The 21,573-nt window shown below is 42.3% G+C and overlaps 1 protein-coding gene across 4 annotated transcripts in view; it reads right to left on the reverse strand.

Annotated features, from left to right (window-relative positions):
• Nucleotides 1–13,369: 13,369 nt before the first annotated feature.
• The window catches only part of AFAP1 (actin filament associated protein 1), a 173,855-nt gene continuing 165,651 nt past the window's right edge, over nt 13,370–21,573 (reverse strand). For all 4 annotated transcript variants that reach the window (XM_075569859.1, XM_075569833.1, XM_075569851.1 and 1 more), the window contains 2 exons: nt 21,156–21,317; nt 13,370–19,127 (listed from right to left, as the gene is read on the reverse strand). In XM_075569859.1, the coding sequence (XP_075425974.1) occupies nt 19,101–19,127; nt 21,156–21,317 (189 nt within the window). In that variant the 3' untranslated portion in view covers nt 13,370–19,100. The remainder of the gene's footprint in view (nt 19,128–21,155; nt 21,318–21,573) is intronic.

The following is a 21,573-nucleotide window of genomic DNA, read 5'->3' on the forward strand; positions in this document are numbered from 1 at the left end:
AAAATGCATTTACAGGCAACTTCATTCCCTTAGCGGCTAACCGCTACAGCAATGAAGGGGTTAAATACCAGTGCCCCCCCCCGGTTTATTGTGGGTAGCGGGGGTGGGTGAGGGTGGTATTTGGCCCTTGGTGGGTGTTTAGGCCTGGAGAAAAATGGTATATAGCTCTTGCTCTGGAGTTATGAAATCAGAATTCAACAAAGGTGTGTTTGGGATCAAACGTGAATTTTCATATTTCTACACCAGTGACCTCTCTGGGGGGAAATCCTATGACATATGGTAACCTACTGTATAGGGATTTCTGTTTTATGCTTTATCGTGTTAGTTTAAGAACCTGTTCTGTATTTATTGTAATTGTATGTTCTTGTAATAATGTTTTTCTGCAATCTAAAGCACTGTATTTTTATATATTAAACAATTCTTTAATAAGTAATGCTTTGGGGCTCTGAAAAAAACTGTTGAACACTTTGTAGAGAGTATTAACATTTTCAAACACATTTTGCTACAACAGATTTTTTTTAATGTTAAGGGTATATGTTTTTTCTATAATAAACAGGGACCTGAGACCCTGGCAGATATATATTAATTATACATGTTGTTTAATTTCTTTGTTGGTGGAAGCGTATAGATATGACTGCAATTGAGTAAGGGGTTAATAATAACTCATCGAAAGTACCTTGCAAAGGGGAAAAGTGAGTTGGCTAGAGAAGCCGTTGGTATAAACTCTGGTTGCCTATCTAAGTCATGTGCTCACTTGTGTGCTATTCGTGACAGATGGTATATGGGGATGATTGAGGAGAGATATTGTTTGAAGAAACGGGCTAAAAACATTCTGCTTGTCAGAAACCCAATTTAAATCATGCAGTTCAGGCACACTACATACATTATGGACTGGCAAAAACAAATGAAACTGAAAACAGGGAAACTAAAAGGTTAACAATATATTTTGCTCAAGCTCACATATAATAAAAACTGCCATCGTAAGCATGCATGCTTATCTGGTCAAGCACACACTAGTCCCTTGCACCTCCACAGTGATGTTAACAGGGATGGTAACAGTCCTGTCTCACCTCTGTGCTGCCACGCTGAGTAAACGCTTCCCTCGATCAGCCTACTTGCACGATGACGTTGCAATATGCCCCTCTGTGCACCCTACTCTTAGTTTTGTCTTGTCCCAGTACTGAATCTTAAGGCATTCCAATTACAGGCATACCCCGAATTAACGTACGCAATGGGACCGGAGCATGTATGTAAAGCGAAAATGTACTTAAAGTGAAGCACTACCTTTTCCCACTTATAGATGCATGTACTGTACTGCAATCGTTATATACGTGCATAACTGATGTAAATAACGCATGTGTAACAGACTCTTTAGTCTCCCCGCTTGCGCACAGCTTCGGTACAGGTAGGGAGCCGGTATTGCTGTTCAGGACGTGATGACAGGCGCATGCGTGAGCTGCCGTTTGCCTATTGGGCGATATGTACTTACTCGCGAGTGTACTTAAAGTGAGTGTACTTAAAGCGGGGTATGCCTGTACAACTTTAGTCCAAACTGAATATGTTTCATTTATGGCAACTCTTTGCTGCCTATTCATTATTAAATCCAGGTGCTGATATTTGTATCCAGATAAATTGTACTTGTTTTGTACACTAACCTCCTTTGTGGCACCATATCAAAAGCCTTTGCAGAATTTCAGTCGATCACATCAACTGCACTGCCTTGGCTAAATCCCTAATCACTTCTTCAAAGAAACTGATACGGTTAGTTTGGTATGACCTATCCCTCGTAAATCCAAGCTAGTACTAATCATTTTTTTTTTAATCTAAAATGTGTTCTTGAATATTATCCCGTAATAAACGTTCAACCCCCACTACTGAGTCAGGCTTAGAGTTCTGTAATTCCATAGTTGTGATATAGCTTCCTTTTTAAATAAAGGAACCGCACGTGATCTTTGCTGCTAATCTTGTGGTTCTGAACGTGTGAAAATGAAGCCCTTAGATATTTAATGTAATGGTCTGGCTATGACTGAGCTTCTTAAAAAATCTTTGGGTGCATGCCACCTGGGCCCAGTGCTTTGTGTTTTATTCAGCAGCCTTTGCCCTTTTTCCTGTGTTAGCCAAATGTTAGTTAATGTTGTGGTTGGGACTAATAATGTGGCATTTGGGACTTTACATTTCAAAAGCTACCAACTAGAGAGCTACAGTTCAGAACCAACTCTAACATCATTATATCCCCTGTCATTAGTTCTAAATATCTGGGCATATGGCTTGACTACCATTTAATATTGAGGTTGCATATTGTTACTTTGACCTCCAAACCCTATGCCATACTAGGTGTACTTTATAGTAACAAATACTCCCTAAGCCCACTAGTCAGAAAGAGCATTGCACAACAGGTGCTTATGCCAATTATAGGCTATGGGGACATAGTATATGGTACAACAACCCAAACTCATCTTAGCAAACAAGACACCCTCTACAACTAAATATGCAGCTTTGTCAATGTAACTACAATGCACATCACTGCGTAATGCTCTAAGAACTAGATTGGCTATCCCTCGAGTCCAGACGTAAAGTATATTTTATCAGGCTTGCCTTCAAATACTTTCTGTGTAAGCTTCCCGCCTATCTGACCAAGCTCCTCACCCCTACCACACGCAGCTCTTATCACCTGAGATCTGACTCCAAAAGACTGTTCACAGTTCCAAGGTTCAGCAAAGTATCCGACCGCTCCTCCTTCTCTTACCGTGCACCCCAAAACTGGAACAATCTACCGGAGACTCTCCAGTTTAACATTTTTTTAAACTTCGGCTGTCTCACATTTTAATCTGGTCTGTAACTGTTACATACACCCCTAAAAATCATATATTATCTCTGTCCATGAAATGTCTGTAAATTGAATGTGTAACCGTATTTATTTAATGTATCCCTGTATTGTTATCTCTGTGCCCAGGACATACTTGAAATCGAGAGGTAACTCTCAATGTATTATTTCCTGGTAAAACATTTTATAAATGTAACCCTGCTTCCCCCCTTCCCCCAGACTCTACGGTGGTGTCTAGGGTGCATGAGGGCAGATTACATGCGGTGTGGTGCATACCTGTGAGGAACAGGAGGGCCTGAGCTTCCCGCGATGTTATTGGGGAGCCAGGACCGGGCTTCTGGGGTGGTAGCCTCCATGATCTTAGTGGTGCAGCGCCTCCATCTTCTATACTCCCAGGAATATGGGAAAGGACCTGTATAGAAGAACCCCTTGGGTCCCAGGGTAATAGCGTCCAATTCACATACAGTCTTTGGTAACAAAGGATAGTCTCTTTTATTGGCAGATCAGCAACTCCCACGGTAGTGACGTCCAGCAGCCACAACAACAACAGCCAAGCTGTACTTATTACTCCGCTCTCATCCCACACAGATATCTCCTCCGACAGGATGGTCTGGGGTGAGGCTTCAATACCCCGCGGCCCACCTCGAGGTTATCCTCGCGGTGGGGTTTGGATTCTCCCCATCACCCCAGGCAGAGGGGTGAGGGGCATTGGTCCACCAGGTCTATAACGCTATCAGCTCTACTAAAGGGGCTGAGTCTCTCCACTCCTCTCTCTGCTCCTGCACGGCTGCGCAGGTGAGACCGCGGTCTCCTCCAACTCCTTGGACCGATCCGCAGGGCTCACGACTCAGACATGTCCCACTGCAGACTCTCGGCATACTACTGGCAACTCTCAACTCACAGGAGTTGGCTGCTAAATATAGAGCAAGCCCACCTCTTGTGATGTCAGCAGAACCTCCCCTCTTGCTCACGCCTGCAGCAGAGTCCAGGCCTGCATCTACCACTCAGGGCAGGGCTATGAAGGGGGAAAACCCATGATGATTACTGGTGCCTTATCTTAACAGGACTTACCACAGTAGAAGGGAGATAGGTATAGCCTGTGCTGTTTACAGGGGGCTACATAAATAAATTATATTCTTGCGTGCAGTGCATGCCAGCGGGTGCAATGAATCCCGCTACATCTGTATATACAGAGACAAATTATTTGTTTTAATACCTCTGCTTATCCCCCAAAAACTAATAAGATGCTTGCTCATCCCACACTGAAAGGGTTCTGTTTTCTATATTCTAATACTTTTTCCATTAATGTACTTGACAAACTTCTTAGGATTTACCTTACTTTCCATTGTACCATCCTTTAATTTTTTTTTTGTTGCAAATCTAGTTACCTTTCTTATGCCTTTTTATTTAGCCATATTGATTTCAATGTGTTTCTTTTACATTCATCGTGCAATGGTGTGATAAGTGTACTTATCTAATAATGATTTAAAGACTGCCTGTGTACAGATGTAGAGCTATTTATTTTGGGGTCTATGTGAAGCGGATGGAGTGCAGTCTAAGTGCGGCTGCCTCACGGCCCTGCACTCTCACGGCCCAACTGAGAGTAAATTTCCCAGAAGGGATTAACGCAGCGGGTGTCCCACCGTGTCAAGCCTTACCGGGCCGCCTCCAGTCTGTAAAAGCTGCAGAGAGAGAAGCAGTCCCTCTCTCTATGTCTCCCTGCCGGGACCGCCAACAGGGGGGGAAAGCCAGGACAAGTATCCTGAACCCGGTGGCTGTAGGGGGCCCGGTCGGCTGGCATTGGAAGTTGTGCCTGACCAAACTTCGTTGCCCGGCTGCCTGTCCTCTCGTTGCTGCCGGGCCCCAGTTCTCCCCAACTGTGGGCCTCCCTCACTAACACTGTCCCGCGCCAAGCTTCTGATGTCGGTACGAGCTGGAAGCTGGGATCAGCTTCCGGAACGCACTGGCATGAGAAAGAGTACCGGCGCATGCCGGCATCAGAGGCTCAGCGTTGACAGTGTCAGTGAGGGAGACCCGCAGCTGGAAGAGCGGGACACAGCGGCATCGAAAGGACTGGCATCAAGGCAAAGAAGGGCCAACTGCTTTGCCCTGCCATCAGGTCCCAGCTCTCCCCAGTTGCAGGCCTCCCTTACTGTCCCACGCAGGGCCTCTCTCTGATGTCAGCACATGCACCGGCCTGAGAGAGAGTGAGGGAGAGAGGCAGGCCTGAACAGTGTGGGAGAAGGTGAAGCCCGGCAAGAGGCCAGCAGCAGCTGGGGGAGAGCCACTGAGACCATCTCCAAGGTACTTAAATCTGCATTCTGTATTTATTTGGGAGGGAGTTTAAATGTATTTGGGGGGTTGTGTGTACTTCAGGGGTGTGTTTTTTTTTCTCAAATGTATTGTGGGGGAGTTGGTATGTATTTGGGGGTGAAGGGTTTGTATGTATTTGGGAGTTGGGGAGTTTTTCTCACGTATTTTGGGGGGGGTTGTATGTATTTTGTGAGGGGGATAGTATGTATGTAGCTGGGGGGGAGGGAATGAGTGTGAGGAGGGGTTATTAAGGGAGCTGGATTGAGTGAGAGTGGGGTAATTGATGGAGGAGGGGAGAGTGAGAGTGAGAGTAGAGAGGGGGTGAGAGGGGAGTGAGGAATAGAGGGGTAAGAGTAAAACAAAAGGCACATAAATGGGAAGAGGGGGGGGGAAGAGGAGGGGGCTCGTGAGGTGCAAAATGGGGGGCTTAACAAGATCGCAGACATGAGGGGGGCCCCAGTTGTAACTCTATCTAGTTCTGGGTACTGGGAAATCTGTTTGTGGCCCTGCTCCCCGCACAGCTCTTACAGCAGATCTCACTATTTTTACTAATGTTATTAGTACATAGTATTGAAGCAGGGGTCTCCGGAGATGAACCCCACTCATTTCAGGTCCAGGGACCCCCGAGGTACACGCCTCTGTATGGGTGCCGGTATCTCCCGCAATTTTAAATCTCCTGCGTCACATCCCACGCGACCAGGACATTTAAACTGCCCCAAGATACTGGTGCCCCGTATGTAGGTGTAAGGCCCCAGACCTGAAATTATTGGGGTTCATCTCCGGAGACCCCCCTGCTTCAATACTGTGTACTAAAAATAAACTGAAAGCAAAGCTTCATTACCATAGTGGATAACCGCTAACGTAATGAAGAGGTTAAACCTTCTCGACACAGACAAATGCCCAATATCCCTGCTAGCCAAATGTGGCTAATATTTGTTTTGGGCATTAACCAAAATAAAATACACATTAACTAATTACCTCAAAAATGTTAAATAAGATACATTAATCTAGAGGGGGAGGAGTGGTTAGGCAGTGCTCCCCTGGACTAGGCCAGCTCTTCCCCCTTAGGCCCCAGTTAGACCCCGACTCACTGTAGCTTGTTGCTGCTATAGGGAAAGCCCATAGTCAGGGACCTTTCCCAGTAGCTGCCTATAGTCAGGTACAGCAACGGTGAGACGCCACGCGATGACTGCAGCCTGTGGTCTGGGACCAGACAAGCTACGCGGTAAAGATGGTAGGGTGATATTATCCGCACCGGAATTCACCCCCATGTGGAGGCGGAAGCCATCGCGAAGGACAACGTTTGATCAGACTAATCCTCTTTGTCATTCTGCAATACCGTGTGCTGGAGTCCCGGTCAGGTACCTAACCAAGTGCAATAATACTCCATGGGATAGCGCTATCTCCAACTTTGGGTAGGCCTTGACTTTGGGAAAAGGGACATCATGGAATTGGTACCTAGCACCCAATGTACTCTGGGGACACTCACTGTTGGTATCAGGTTGGGGGCTATATTACTGTAGGGTACAGGGTACCAATATTATTTGTGTTCAGTAAAAGTTTGTTAGCATATATATATTTGTGTGCGTGTATCATTATTATTGTTCCTGTAAGGGTACATTCCTCCAAGTCGGGCTCCCTTGCAGGTGGAGGCGCTGTCATCGTAAGAATCCGGTACACCCCAGGTTCCCAGCGGCAGAGGTTCAGGCCTTCTGTGAGCCACAGGTAATGCACCACACACACCGTAGTCGCCATATCTTCCATTGTGTGGGGGAAAGTGCACGTAGGTTTAAACTTGCAGCAGATACTGGCACCCCGCAGGAAAGCCTGTACCTCGGAAAGCAGAGGGGTCCCCAGACCTGAAATGTTATAGCGGTTCAGCTCCGGAGACCCCGTGTTTCAATACTGTGTACTAAAAATAACAATAGTGAGATCTGCTGTAAGAGCTGCGCAGGGAGACAGAGGGACTGCTTCTCTCCGAACTCTCTGCACAGCTCTTGGACTGGTGTGGCCCGGTAGGATAAACGCAGTGGGAGTCCCATTCAGAAGCATGGACTCCCGCTGCATTAATCCCGTCCTGACAGCAAGCATTACTTGCCTTGTGGACACGGGGGAGCCACGAGTGAGCCGCGAGCGGGCTCCGTCAGCGCTTTTCCTCCCGCCCACAACAAAAGTAAATAGCGCCGGTTCTGTATCTTCCGTATGTTTTCCTGCCGTTTTACCAAATGTTCCCTCACTGGAATATTAGTTAGTAGGTGTACGTTTGTTATCACTCGGTCCAGTCATTCCCCTTTGTTAGTCGGTTTTTAAATAATTTGGGTCATGTAATTGTCTATTAGCATACCCAAAAAACCTGTTTCCTTTAGCCGAAGTGCTAATTTTAGGACTCCAGAAGTTGCCCTACTAAATAAAATCAGTATAACTTCAATAGAAGGATAGGTTATGACCACCAAAAGGAAAATAATAGTAGAAAAGGTTACTGGATTCTCCAAGGAGGATAAACAGGCACTTATCAGTACAAGGTGAACATTGGGCACTCCAAATCTTTGTGTAAATTTTAGAACCAACTGGGAGATGGAGTGGCTCAGTGAGTAAAGACTGTGACCCTGTAAATAATGACCCCAAGTTTGAAGCAGGGAATGTGTCTGTTAAAATTCCTCTGTGCTGTGTATTGTGCACTATACTGCACTATACTGTAATTGTGAAGAGCTTTGAGTCCCATTGGGAGCAAAGCACTATATAAAGTTAGTGTTATTATAACATTTTGATGCAAATGGCCGTCCAGTCACTCATGTTGGTCCCATGCCATGTGTTCAATAAATATTGAATACATATGTACATGTAACACACTTTCCCCCACCCACTGGGAGATGTGGGGCTACGGTATGTGTGGTGCTTTACCTGCGGCTCACAGGAGGCCTGAGCCTCCGCTGCTGGGAGCCTGGGGTGTACCTGAATCGATAATTGGTAGCGCCTCCTCCTATACGGGATTCTACTATGTGGAATGACCCCGTTACAGGAACCCCATGCAACAAAGCACACCTTGGTAAGTATAACAGTTTTATTGCACAGATATATTATATACATGTAGCCCTTGTAACCCCCTCCCCCAAGTGAGATTGGGGTCATCTGTTTCTCTGCTACTCCATTTAGGTGATGTGCTGTACTTGTTTGGCACCAGGAGGGCTGAGTGTTCCGCGGTGTTGTGGGGAGAACAGGACAGGTTTACAGGTTACATTAGTTCTTTGGTGCAGCGCCTCCAGTCAGCATGGATCCTCTGTGATATCAGCAGGATGGCCCATACTGACACCTTTCTTTTTAGCAACAAGACATTGAAACACACTGGTGATGGTTCCATGGTATTTATTGCAATCGGAGCAGATGTACAAAGCAGGTGAGAGACAGAAAGAGAGAGAAAGAGAGAGAAAGAGAGACAAAGAGAGACAAAGAGAGACAAAGAGAGACAAAGAGAGACAAAGAGAGACAAAGAGAGACAAAGAGAGACAAAGAGAGACAAAGAGAGACAAAGAGAGACAAAGAGAGACAAAGAGAGACAAAGAGAGACAAAGAGAGACAAAGAGAGACAAAGACAGACAAAGACAGACAAAGACAGACAAAGACAGACAAAGACAGACAAAGACAGACAAAGACAGACAAAGACAGACAAAGACAGACAAAGACAGACAAAGACTGACTGACTGACTGACTGACTGACTGACTTTAGGAAAGTGCCTGTATTTATATCCTGGGGTGTGACTGTAACTCTGACTCATAACAAATCAGATCTGGATACTGATTGGACCACACACTGGATGTGGGGGTCTATCAGTACCCACCCCTCAGGCTGGCACTCTCTGGCTGTTGCTAAGGCCCGTCCTTGGATACATCTAATGAATCAAAGGCTGCAAAAGCACACAGGGCCTTTAAGAAGGAATTATCCCATCCACTGCCTGCACCTAACACGTCTTACACTGGAAAAGTGTAATGAGATTTGGATTCCTCATTCTCACAAATATTTGGTGATTTATAGCAGATACCTACCAACATTTTTTGTCCTTTTCCAGCCAATGAAAAATGTAATCCAGTTTCTACTTTTCACCAAACACTTGAAAAGAATATATTCCCTTAAATTAGGTTTTAAATATGGCCGAACAAGTAAACATACTCCACCACGGCTGATGCCTCTGAATAAGAGAACAACCATCTAAGTTAATTGCCCATCTATGAGTTTAATCCCACCATGTTTCAGTGATACCTATGCTATCATATTGCTCTATTCTGGTTATTACTTGAAGCTCCTCCATTTTATCTCCCAGGCTTCTTGGCTTATCAAGCGTTAGCAAGCGAGGTTGTTGCCAGTCTGTGCTATTGTGTTATATGTTATACTATGTTAGCTTAGCTTCTCTTGCGTTTCTACTCCAGTGGACTTTAGTCTTTATAGTGTAGCCATGGCTGTATGACTATATCTGATGTAACCTGTGTTTTGTATGACAGATTCCAGGTTACTTGATGGTACCTAAATTGGATGCCAGTGAGGTCATGGGATTTTTCACCAAAGGGGAGAGTGTAGCCATGGCTGGGCCAGCTACCTTTCTGCCTTCCTTGTCATGTAAGTTCTAGTCAGATCCAGTGAAAGACTATCCTGTGGGGTTTTTTCCTCCACCTACAGCCTCTGAGTGACAGAAGTGGAGGTGACCTGGGGAGTCAGCATGTTTTCAATAAGGATGCAGATCCTGTGCTCTCCCCTTTTGCACCAAAGAGGAGGTGTCCTAAATTATAGAGATGAACCCAGCCCTGACAGGGTGGGGTTCAGGCACTTCCCTCTTCCCCTTCAAAGGATGAGGATGTAAGCCAAGTCTCCTCACGGCTGGGAGGGAGCCTTGCTCAGTCCCTCATGGACTGGGTGCAATCACTACTCTAGTGCGGCCCCATCATTACCAGCAGGCCTGTACCATCCACGTGCCTGGAAACTACCCTGACAACTGATTGCAATCGCTGTAAGAACATCATGCAGTGGCTGCAGAATAAAGACCATCCCTTTTTAGATATCTGGCTGAGTCGCAATCTATTGGACAGATGTATGGGGATAAAAGGCTGTCATGGTGGGGATTGCCATCAGTTCTACTGGAGTTCACTATGGCTGGAGGCGCCGACAGCAAGAAAGAACAGCCAGGATCACCGTGAGCCTGTCCTGTTTCCCCACTACACCGCTGAACACTCAGCATCTCCTAAGCCAAACATGTACCAAGCACCGTACAGGACTGTAGCCAGGGTAAATCTCCTAGAGGGGAGGAGAAGCAGTGCTACAATTGGTTTTCTAGTATTATCTGTATTTAATCTGGGTGCCTGCCTACTTTCTGAGACACCCTTCTGCTCACTCCACCCCAATAACCCATTGCTATTTCCCAGTTGCTATCTATTCTGTAGAATGGAAGTTTCACCAGAGGGGCGTCACTTAACTGAAAACTAGGGAAATGTAACTGGGAGAGACCATGTTCAATAAAAGGGTTACTTTATTTCAACAACAACAAGTCTGACATGGAGACTTCCTACACATTTCTTACCCGTGGGTGCTTGGTGAAGGAGTCTAGTCTGTGTAACCCATTAGTTCTTACTAGTTCTCCCACCTTTTCGCCTAGTTTTAAATCTTATCTAACCTTGAAATCTCTCCCCTAGCACAGCAGGTGCTGAATAAATAGGTATTTAGTACTCATAGTGCTGAGTGGCTTTGCTTTACTTAAACTGCTCCTCATCCTTTAAGTGTAACAGATATACAGTAGCAACCTTCATTGTTCCCTCTGTTGAGATATGGTGCCATTGAATCCTATTGCAACTCTGTGGTATTCTGAATCACACTGAGATGTGTTGTATTATGTGGGGGAGCAATGTCATAGTTACACAGTAGATGGTTGAAAAAAGACATATGCCCATCAAATTCAACCTATGCTAGATTTAGATAACAGATACTTATCCTATATTTGTATTTACCGTATTTTGAGCTATAGAAAGGCAAACAAAAAACCCCAGTGAAACTTCTGTCTCAGAAGGGGGAAATTAAATTCCTTCCTGACTCTAAGAATTGGCAATCAGATTACTTCCGGGATCAACATCCTTTCCATGTATATTTATTTGGTATATCCCTGTATACCTTTCCTTTCTAAAAAGATGTTTAACATTTGTATGAAGATACTGTATGTATTGTATCTGCCATCACACTCTCCACAGGTAATGAAATCCACATTTTAACTGCCCTTACTGCACAGAACATTTTCCTCATAAATCAAATTTTGCACCCCTTTATTAATTTTGTGGCTTTTTTTCTACACGTTTCTACACGTTCCATATCTTTTTTTTTGGAATGGTGCCCAAAAACTGTACTTCATATTCAAGGTGTGGTCTTACTTTACATACATACAGTAATTATGTTTACTTCCCTTCCATCCATTCCTTGTTTGATGCAAGATAAGATCTTATTTACCTTTGCAGCTACTGCATGACATTGGGCACTATTGCAAAACCTGCTGTCTACAAGCACTCCTAAATCCTTCTCCATCAAGGATTCCCCAAATGTATCCCCATTTAATTTGTAAGTTGCCTGTTTATTATTGGTTCCCAAATGCATAACCTTCCATTTATCTGCATTAAACCTCATCTGCCATTTACCTGCCCACGTTTCCAGTCTCTCCAAGTCCTTCTGGAGAGAAATTACACCCTGCTCTGATTCTACAACCTTACACAATATAGTATCAGCAGGAAAGATGGAGACTTTGCTCTCAATGCCAACCTCAAGGTCATTAATAAACAAGTTAAAAAGCAAGGGTCCCAGTACCGACACCTGAGGTACTCCACTCACAACTTTAGCCCATCCTGAAAAGATTCCATTTATGGCAATGCTCTGTTGTCTATCCTTCAACCAGTTTTCAATCAAAGTGCACATATTTTGACCTAGTCCAATTTTCTTTATTTGTACTATTATTAGACTCTTGTGTGGAACCGTATCAAAAGCCTTTGCAAAATCTAAGTAGACCACATCAACTGCATTACCCTAGTCTAAATGCCTACTTACCTTCTAAAGAAACTAATAAGGTTAGTTTGGCATGATCTATCCTTCATAAATCCATGCTGAGTACTACTAATATTTTTGTTAACCATTAGGTATTCCTGAAATTGTCCCGTACTAAACATTCAAGTAGCTTCCCCACTATTGAAGTCAGGCTTACAGGTCTGTAATTCCCCAGTTGTGATCTAGCTCCCCTTTTAAATTTTGGCACCACATCTGCTTTACGCCAATCTTGTGGTACTGAGCCTGTGGAAATTGAGTCTTTGAATATTTAATATAACAGTTTGGCTATTACGGAACTTAACTCCTTAAGATGCATTCCATCAGATGCTTTTACTTTCATTTTATCAAGCCACCTATGTACTTCCTCCTCAGTTAACCAATTGTTCGTTAATATAGAGTTTGTGGCTTCCTCCTGTGGCACTATTATTGCAATTGATTCCTCCCTGGTAAATACAGAGGCAAATAATTTGTCTAATACCTCTGCCTTTTCCTTATCTCCAATAATTTGTCTGCCCATCTCACACTGAAAGGGTTCTATAATTTCTGTTCTAATCTTTTTGTTATTAAGGTACTTAAAGAACTTTTTTAGGGTTGATCTAACTTTCTGTTTCAATCCTTTTAAATGTGATCGCCGTTACATCTATATATCGATTGACTGCAGATTACTGACATTAAACAGTGTGGTACTTAAAATGTGGATTTATTTCCTACAATTTAGATGATCATTTGCAGTTAATGCTAATTTCTTCAATATAATACCGAAGACGTTTTTCAAAGTTCATTCAAACCTTACTCGAGGCTATTTTAATCTTAGATTGCTATCTATTTCTGATGATATAGTCTTACATTTAATTACCCATTCAGTTCATCTCAATTTAACTAAAGTTCATTTCATTTTTTTTTTAACTGTAAAAGCTGCAATATAATAGTTTTACCCAGATCGTATTCCAAAATGTAAAACTACTGCTGGATTTCACAATGAATTATGTGATTCGGAGGAAAAATTTAATTTATTCAGATAAAATGAGGTACTGTATAGTGATCAGGACTCTACTTGTAACACTTCCAGGCATCAGAAATATATATCTTTTGAAGGAAGCCCTAGACTGTGAATGTATATTTTGTAGATACATTAGGTATATTATGATTAAATGAGGCATACACAAAAATATTTTGGTATAATAACTTTATTAATAGTGCACATAACTGTGTAACACCCAAATTGGATGTAAGTCCATATTAGCACTGTGTACAGAAATATTAAAAGATTAAGCTAAAAATGCAAGAATTCATTGACTCCACTTTAAAAAAAGTAGACAAGTCTTTTTTTTAAAATAAAATATGTATGTGCTTTGAAATTTAAATATGTCCAATAAAATTGATCTATTTACAGTCATTATTTTAAGGATACGCAGCACCCCTCTGTGTTACTGCATGAGTTTTGTCACAGAGTTTCTTTCTAGAGAAGAGTTAAAAAATATAAAAAAAGAAATACAATCAAGGAAATGATTACATTCATAATGAGTACTGCATCTTACAAGCTACAACCACGTGACCACCAATTATTACTAACATGTTTTAGAATAAAAAACTGATGTGTAACTGCTTGGATGTGAAAACATTGAACCCTTCAGTACAAGAAGGACCGATCGGGTCATATGCAGTAACCAGTGCTAAGCCATAATTAATGTTCCATAAGGTGCCTTACGGCAGGGGTTCTCAACTCCAGCCCTCAAGACCCCCGCACCCCCACAGATCAGGGTTTAAGGATCTCCCTGCTTTAGCACAGGTGTGCAGTCAAAGCATGAGCCACCTCAGCTGAAGCTAGGATATCCTGAAAACCTGACCTGTGGGGATCTCGAGGCCTGGAGCTGAGCACCCCTGCCATATGGCTTAGCACTACTTAATCTATATGGCCATAATCCTTTCAAAACCTCTTCTATGGAAAGGTTTAAAGCCGCATTGGAAACTACTTAGAAAAAAGTCGCCAAGCATGCATACTCTGTGTATGCATGGGGCTGCAAAACCAACCCAGAGAACCAGCACATACAGTATGTAGACATCTGGGTTCATGGCAGCAACAAGACACAAACTGCTTGCACTTGTAAACAGAGAAATTGTAATAATATTAATTGAGTCATACGTGATTTGTTTTAATGAGTAAAATTGCAGTCTACAGGATGGTACTTTAACAATAACAGACCTTTATGGCGCTTGGTACTTAGCTACTTTATATTATACCACTGGGACTTCACCAAGTCAACAGAAGCGGTGGATACCATCACAGAATACAAATCTGCGTGGCGACTTTCTTGGATCAGCATGGGGACTTAGATTGCTCCTAGCAGGTGCAGTCCTTTCCTGCACTTTATCATATGAGGGCTGATTCTACATATTCTGAAGCAGCCAAACGCAATACTATTGAAGTAAATGACATTGTTAGCTCCGGACTATACAGATTCAGAACGGTCCCTTTACTAATGTCTCCGGACAGAAAAAAATGTGCAAAAAAACAACACCAACATTTATCCACGGAAAGAACCCAATGGGATTATTTCAGTTTTAAAACTGGTGCAATTCTTTTGCACTGATTTTGCACTAGTTTTGCAGCCGGGAGACTTTTAGTAAATAACCCCTTTATAATTCTGGTGATGTAGCCTTCTAAGAAATCTTTATGGTTGTATATAACTATTCTTCCCTTTCCAGCACTCCAGAAATACACTTGTTATGGTGTAGGCTGTTGGGAACAGTTAGTTGTAATAGGGATGAGGATTGCATCATAATGCTTATTTTATTACTTATAAAGAGAACGGGAAACTGGGCTTTGATTTCACGTGTCTTTGCCAACAATGAGTCTGCACCTTAAATCGGTCACAATTATCAAGAGTGATCAAATAGGTGGCAATGCGACATAAAATGCTTATATTTACGTCATCAAGTGGTAAAAGTGTACATATTGCAAGATTGCGAGTTTATGCATAGAACTGTGAATAATGCAAACACACTATTAAAATCCATACACCATCAACAATAAAGGTCATTTAGAAAAACAATTATCCTTACAAAAAAAATAGTACCGTAATGTATTACATATCAGCCCATAATAAAAATACAGGTAAAAATGATTTTGTATAATGAAATGATAGTGACTTAAAAATGCTCCAGAATGCTTTAATCCCTTTCCCATCAGAAAGAACGATATAGTGTTATGAATATAAGTCCCATGATGCACTACGTCTCCCTACAAACCTGTTATTGTATCATTGTGAATTAGCACATTTGTGTGACAGTATGTTAAGTGTGTGTTAGAAACTGTCAACTATGAAAAATGACAATAATATTATAGGAAGACATCTCGATAAAATGTGTAACGATTATTCGATACGTTGGGCAGTCCAACGTAGAATAACATATTACATTTGCACACATACATTGATAATTTATCAATGTCATTGGCATCCTTGTAAAGATTGTATCGCCCAGTGACATTTTGATATACCGTCTTGATGCCTTGTAAGAGGAGGAATATTTTTGCTGGCGTCAGGACCAGGGAAATTCATACTTATTAGACCCTTCTTGTCCTTTGCATTTATCTGTTTGGGTAATGATGGCACCATGGGAAAAATTGTGGTGGTTGACAAATCAGATGTGAGTTCTATGATCCACACACAGAACCTCCCACCTGCATGATGGTAAACATGGGTACAGGCAGTCCTCGGTTATCCAATGGAATCGGTTCAGGAAGTAGCGTGGGATAGTGAAACTGTTGTATAGTGAGTCCCATGTTAATCAGTGGCAGTGAGCGTTGGATAATGCATTCAGGCATCGAAAAACGGCCCATAGGGTTGCATTGTAAAGTGTATGCCATTCGTTGTAAAGTGAAACGTTGGATAACGAGGACTACCTGTATGATCAAAGTGTAAACATATATTAAAAAAAAAATATTTTTTATTTGTATTTGCCTGATTTTTTTTTAAAGGTACCATTTCCCTTTGGCCTTAGCTGGGACTGCCCCTTTTAATGCAGAACATTTATAGAAAAATGTCTGGACTAGCATGCATTTGTTTGCACTTATTTATTTTTTGGGGTCATAATTCCCAACAAGGCCTAATTTGTATTTTTTTTTTTGTATTTACAGACATAAATTAAAACATTAAAAATACAGTATTAACTGAAAATATACAAATAAATAATTTGATTTGTCATTACAAAAAAATGAAACCTAATTTTTCTTGTAACATATTGGGCTTTCTGTCGCCTTTTATTCCATCATCTAAACACATCGAGTGATCACTTGTGATCCGGGAATTCTAAGCTCCTGTATCTATACTGAGATTTGTGTAGTAGCATAGCTCATCTACCCATGAAGGAATTATACAGTAGCAGGTCGAGTGCAGCTCCCAATTATATTTGCTGCAATTTAAGCAGAATACTGTATTTACAACAGTTTGATTCTGCTGCTGTATTATATTTTGTGCTACTATAGCAGGAGTGGCCAACTCCAGTCCTCCGTTGCCACCAACAGGCCAGGTATTAGGGACATCCCTGCTCCAGCACAGGTGGCTTAGTCAATGACTGAGCCCCCTGTGCTGAAGCAGGGATATCCTTAAAACTTTACCTGTTGGTGGCCCTTGAGGACTGGAGTTAGCCACCTCTACTTTAGAAGGTCTCATGCTGCAGATCTGGGGGCTAAAATGACTAAAGCTGAGGTTCCCAACTCAAGGATCACTAACAGTGCAGGTTCTAAGGATTCCCCTGCTTGAGCACAGGTGGTTCAGTCAAAATGATTGGGCCAGCCGTGCTAATGAGGATAGCCGATAGCCTTAGGACCTGCACTGTTAGTGGTCCTTGAGGACTGGAGTCGGATTGGCTGCGAACTCTGGATGCAAAGATGTGGTAAAGCTTCAATTGGTAAAAGTAACCATGTGAGACCCAAATGTTTCTGCAAATTCTCCTCAGAAGACACTGTATTAAGCTCTTCTGTAACGTTATTAGAATACTTCTGCTAATTCCGCCTGTACATTAAAAAAGGAGTCCGAAAGCCAAATTGCTTCTTTGTTGCCATCTCCATAAACCTGTCCATCCTCCACCATACACCAATTCTCATTTATTGGGCTATTCTACCAAGAGGTCATTTGTGATGAACAAAAAGAAACAACCTCCGTCTCATTTATAGAGAATGATTTCAGATGAGACATTTGGCAAATGTTTTAGGATTATTTCCCACTAGAACCAAAGAAATCTCAAGCGAGTTTGCTATGAGCTCCTCACTAATGCATTAAGGAATGAGACCAGGTATCAGAAGTATGCTAATTGTTTACTGGAATCAGTGGCATCACGCTTGATATCACATGGCCACTGTCCCTACAAGGGGACACACTTCTTTGCCTCTTATTTTCTATTTATGCCACAAACGGGTTAAAGGAGAACGATTTTCAAAAGCGGATTTACAGTTCATTAACAAGGAATGGGAAATGTATGTTTATAAATATAAAAAGGAGCAGTGTAAAAAGTAGTGGTACCAAACAGTGGCATCATCCACATCATGCAAGTACAGAACACTGTATGTCAAGGAACAGTATTCCCAAACTATGTTTCATGAACGTACCACAAAGTATCCCCCACATCCACAACATCGAAGGAACCGAGCGACATAACAGTCCCACTGCAGTGAACAGACTGAGGGGGTCATTCACTAAGGTGCAATAGTGCCGATCGGGCACCAGTGCACAGAAACTCCCACTGGCTTCAGTGAGAGTTGCCTTGTAGAAGTGCCCCATTGGCCCTATGGCCCCCGTAACAGTGCTATTTAGGGTCTTTGTGAAGAAGGCCCTGTGTGTCTTTTCATGCATTAACCTCTTTTGCTGCAGGAAGTTCTTATTTCATTAATGACTGCGTCATTGTCACGGTGTTATCGAAAGTTCACTTAAAACTGGTCAGAAGCTGAAGTCAAACGTTTTGTTATTGCCTCGTTTTATGTTACCAATCACATTTATAGTTAACATGTCACCATATCAAGAATCTGTCAATGTGATTGTAAATTCCTAACGATCTATTGTTTCAGATGTAATACAGACTGTATCACGAATAATGCACAAAAATGTTTTTTTCCCCCATGAGAGAAACCTTCAGGTTGGACTAAGTAACCATTAGATCATTAGGGGCGGCCAACTCCAGTCCTCAAGGGCCACCAACCGGTCAGGTTGACAGGATATCCCTGCTTCAGCACAGATGGCTCAATCAGTGGCTCAGTGGAAGACTACTACAGCAGTGCTGAAGCAGGGATATCGGGAAAAACCTGACCTGGTGGTAGCCCTTGAGGACCGGCTAACCCTGAGTTAGATACTATAGTGACATGGAGCTTTGGCTGGGAAACAGGTGCATATTATATTAGTCATGTTAAAATGCTGGTTGGAAAAAAAAAAGAGTTTACAGAGTAAAAGGTAAACACATTATTCCATATTGGTGTTTAAAAGGTGTCATGTCACCTAACCCGTTGGAGAGACCCTTTGGCAGCCAAGGGATAAACATACAGTGATGTGTTGCAGGGCTTTCTGGCAGCAAAAGGGTGAATAGTTATACATTTTAACGCAACGAATGTCTGCAGATGATGTAAGAAACTAGAAAAGAGCACAGCTAATTAATCTTTTTGATGCTGGAGGTGTTTGCAACGCATTGCACCAGCACTCAGAGGTTAAACACTTCTAAGAGTTCTTTAGCAGTCTGGGTTATTGCCTCACTGAGCCTGTCCCTTCACATCTGCTCTACATTGCATCGCAGGACACGTTATGCAGCAAAGGGGTGAAAAATAGAACTTGTACTGAAAATTGTGGATCGTTCCATCTCTTAGTCCGCGCTATTTAAGGCTGTTACTGATGAGCACACGTGACATCTTCTTGCTTATGTGCCCGTTTTCAGCTCCCATTCCTGAAATACAAAGGAATAAAAGTGACATAGACAGTCTTCATAAAACATCCAGTGTGAATAGTGGATACATAAGTGATCAATAAGAAACATTGCCAAAAAACAAAGATACTGTAATATAGACCCCACAGGGCCATCTTCATGGCGGTGCCGTCAACACAACATCAGTAGGGTAAAACTATCCCATCTCACGACGGTCTAAACCCAGCTCACGTTCCCTATTAGTGGGTGAACAATCCAACGCTTGGTGAATTCTGCTTCACAATGATAGGAAGAACCGACATCGAAGGATCAAAAAGAGACATCGCCCCACACAGTTAATCTGATTGCCGGAGGAGAGAGCGGGCCTCTGTAAGTGCCTCTTACCTTCCATGCGGCTTCTCCTCTCTGGCATGGAGTCAAGTTGCCATGACAAGGTGACGTCGCAGCGTCCATGATGCCACTACATCATATGGCTACATCATATGATGCTGCGACATCGCTGTGATGAGGAGATGCCGGAGCAGGTAAGAGGCCCTGGCCTCTCCCCCGGTACTGAGGCCCCGCTTTATTTCAAGCCGGCTCTGCCTTCAGTTTTTCTCATATCAGCACCATATTGTGTTGATTGGAAACATTTTTTTAAAGGGGCGATAAAGTGACACATGTAGCCCTTTTGTAGCCGCTAATGTATGAAGAATTGTTTAGCCCAGTGGTTTCCAACCTTAGTACCAATAAGACCATACCAAAGTAACAACGCTTCCCATACCACCAGCTATCAATAGTCATGTCAACCTATCTACTGTATGTGTTTACCCTTAATATCATCCCCTACCCACTCCGGGCCCAGTGTTAGATAATGGATATAGTAGTCTAAAGTATCACTTGAGGGAATACTTTGCTTCTTTTCTGTTTACCTCTGTTTTGCTCTCTCCCACAGCAGCTTGAGGTTTGCAAGCTACACAGTGGAAGCCCTGGTGAAACTAAACTATCCTTCAACTGAATGAGTGGCTCAGTGATTAAAGGCGGTAACTCTGAAACAATGACACAGAATTTGAAGCAGGAGTCTGGTTTGAACCCTGGTGACAGTTTCTTGTGACCTTGGGCAGACCCCGTTATCTCCCTCTACCTCCGGCACCCAAATTAGATGCAAGCTGTAAGGGTCTGTGACTTATTGTGCTAGCTAAAATATATTTTAATATAAGGTTAAACCTCTCTTAAGACCTTGAGTGATGCCAGGTCTTTGGATTAGCAATGAACCAATATATAAATGGGTATGTAGATTAAGAAGTCCTGCACATTGACTTTGACCTTTAGCCTATATTTTTTTTAATCCCCCGTATTTCTAAATATTTATAATTACAGAAGTGCTTAGAAAAACATTTTTTTTTAAAGTACAAAGCAAATATGGTAGAAGTTTTTCCTAGTGTTACTCTTATATCTTAGAGCACTTGTTCCCACTATGTGTTATATTATTATATCACGTGTATTACTGCTGTGAAGCGCTATGTACATGAATGCGCTATATATATATATATATATAAATATATACATACATGCATACAAAGGGAGGCAAGAACCTGTGAGGTTACAATTGTTCTGTACACACCATTACATCTCTCAAGAACTCAGTTGTTGGTCAAATGAAAGGATGCGCATGAAAATAAAGCTCATCCTAACCCTCAATACGATATCAGTAGTACTGAAACTCATTACAACTATCTCCCCTGTGTTGTTTCTTCTTTCATCATCAAACCGAAGATTTGTAGTTATTTTCTTGATCCCCCAAAAATTAAAAAAAAAAAAAAAAACTTGCCATAGCATCCACGTAAATTCCAACTAGGCTTTTAATTTTTTCATTTTTTTTTACTATACTGTTTACTCTTAAATATGTCTTAAGACCTAAATGACTCTTTTCCCCCTTTTATTCTTATGGGTCCAAACTCTCTCTCTCTGAGTGCAAGTTTCAAAAGTGGCCTTCACTCTCTACCCAGACACAGCTAACAGAAGATGCATTTCTGAACAATTATATACGGATCTTGTTATCCATCTCACCTTGGCCTTTCTCAGAACGTGGCCTCGTATTGGGGAGTTATTTGAAGCGGGCTTTCTCTTCAAAACCGCAGCACTGTTCACTGGGAGGGAACATTCTGTATCGCTGGTATCACAACTAGAGATGGGGGAGTTCTCCATTGTACGGTGCCGGAGAACTGGAGACTAGCAAACAAAAAATGTATTTTGTTTCTTATTTTTTTTATTGAACGTACATGAAAATACCCATTCACCATGATATTTATTATACTTATTTGTCATTAAAAACCACTTTCTTGCATGTAACTGGCAAATAAGAAAGATATTTACTACAGTCCTGGGACTTTAGCTAATGTATGGGATGTTATAATAAGACACTGGCCTCCAATTTAAATGTGACAGAGCAACCAACTCTCAGCCAATCTATGCTCCGTGCATTTTT

Source organism: Ascaphus truei, chromosome 1 (assembly GCF_040206685.1).
Source record: "Ascaphus truei isolate aAscTru1 chromosome 1, aAscTru1.hap1, whole genome shotgun sequence".
In the NCBI taxonomy this organism is placed as follows: domain Eukaryota; kingdom Metazoa; phylum Chordata; class Amphibia; order Anura; family Ascaphidae; genus Ascaphus; species Ascaphus truei.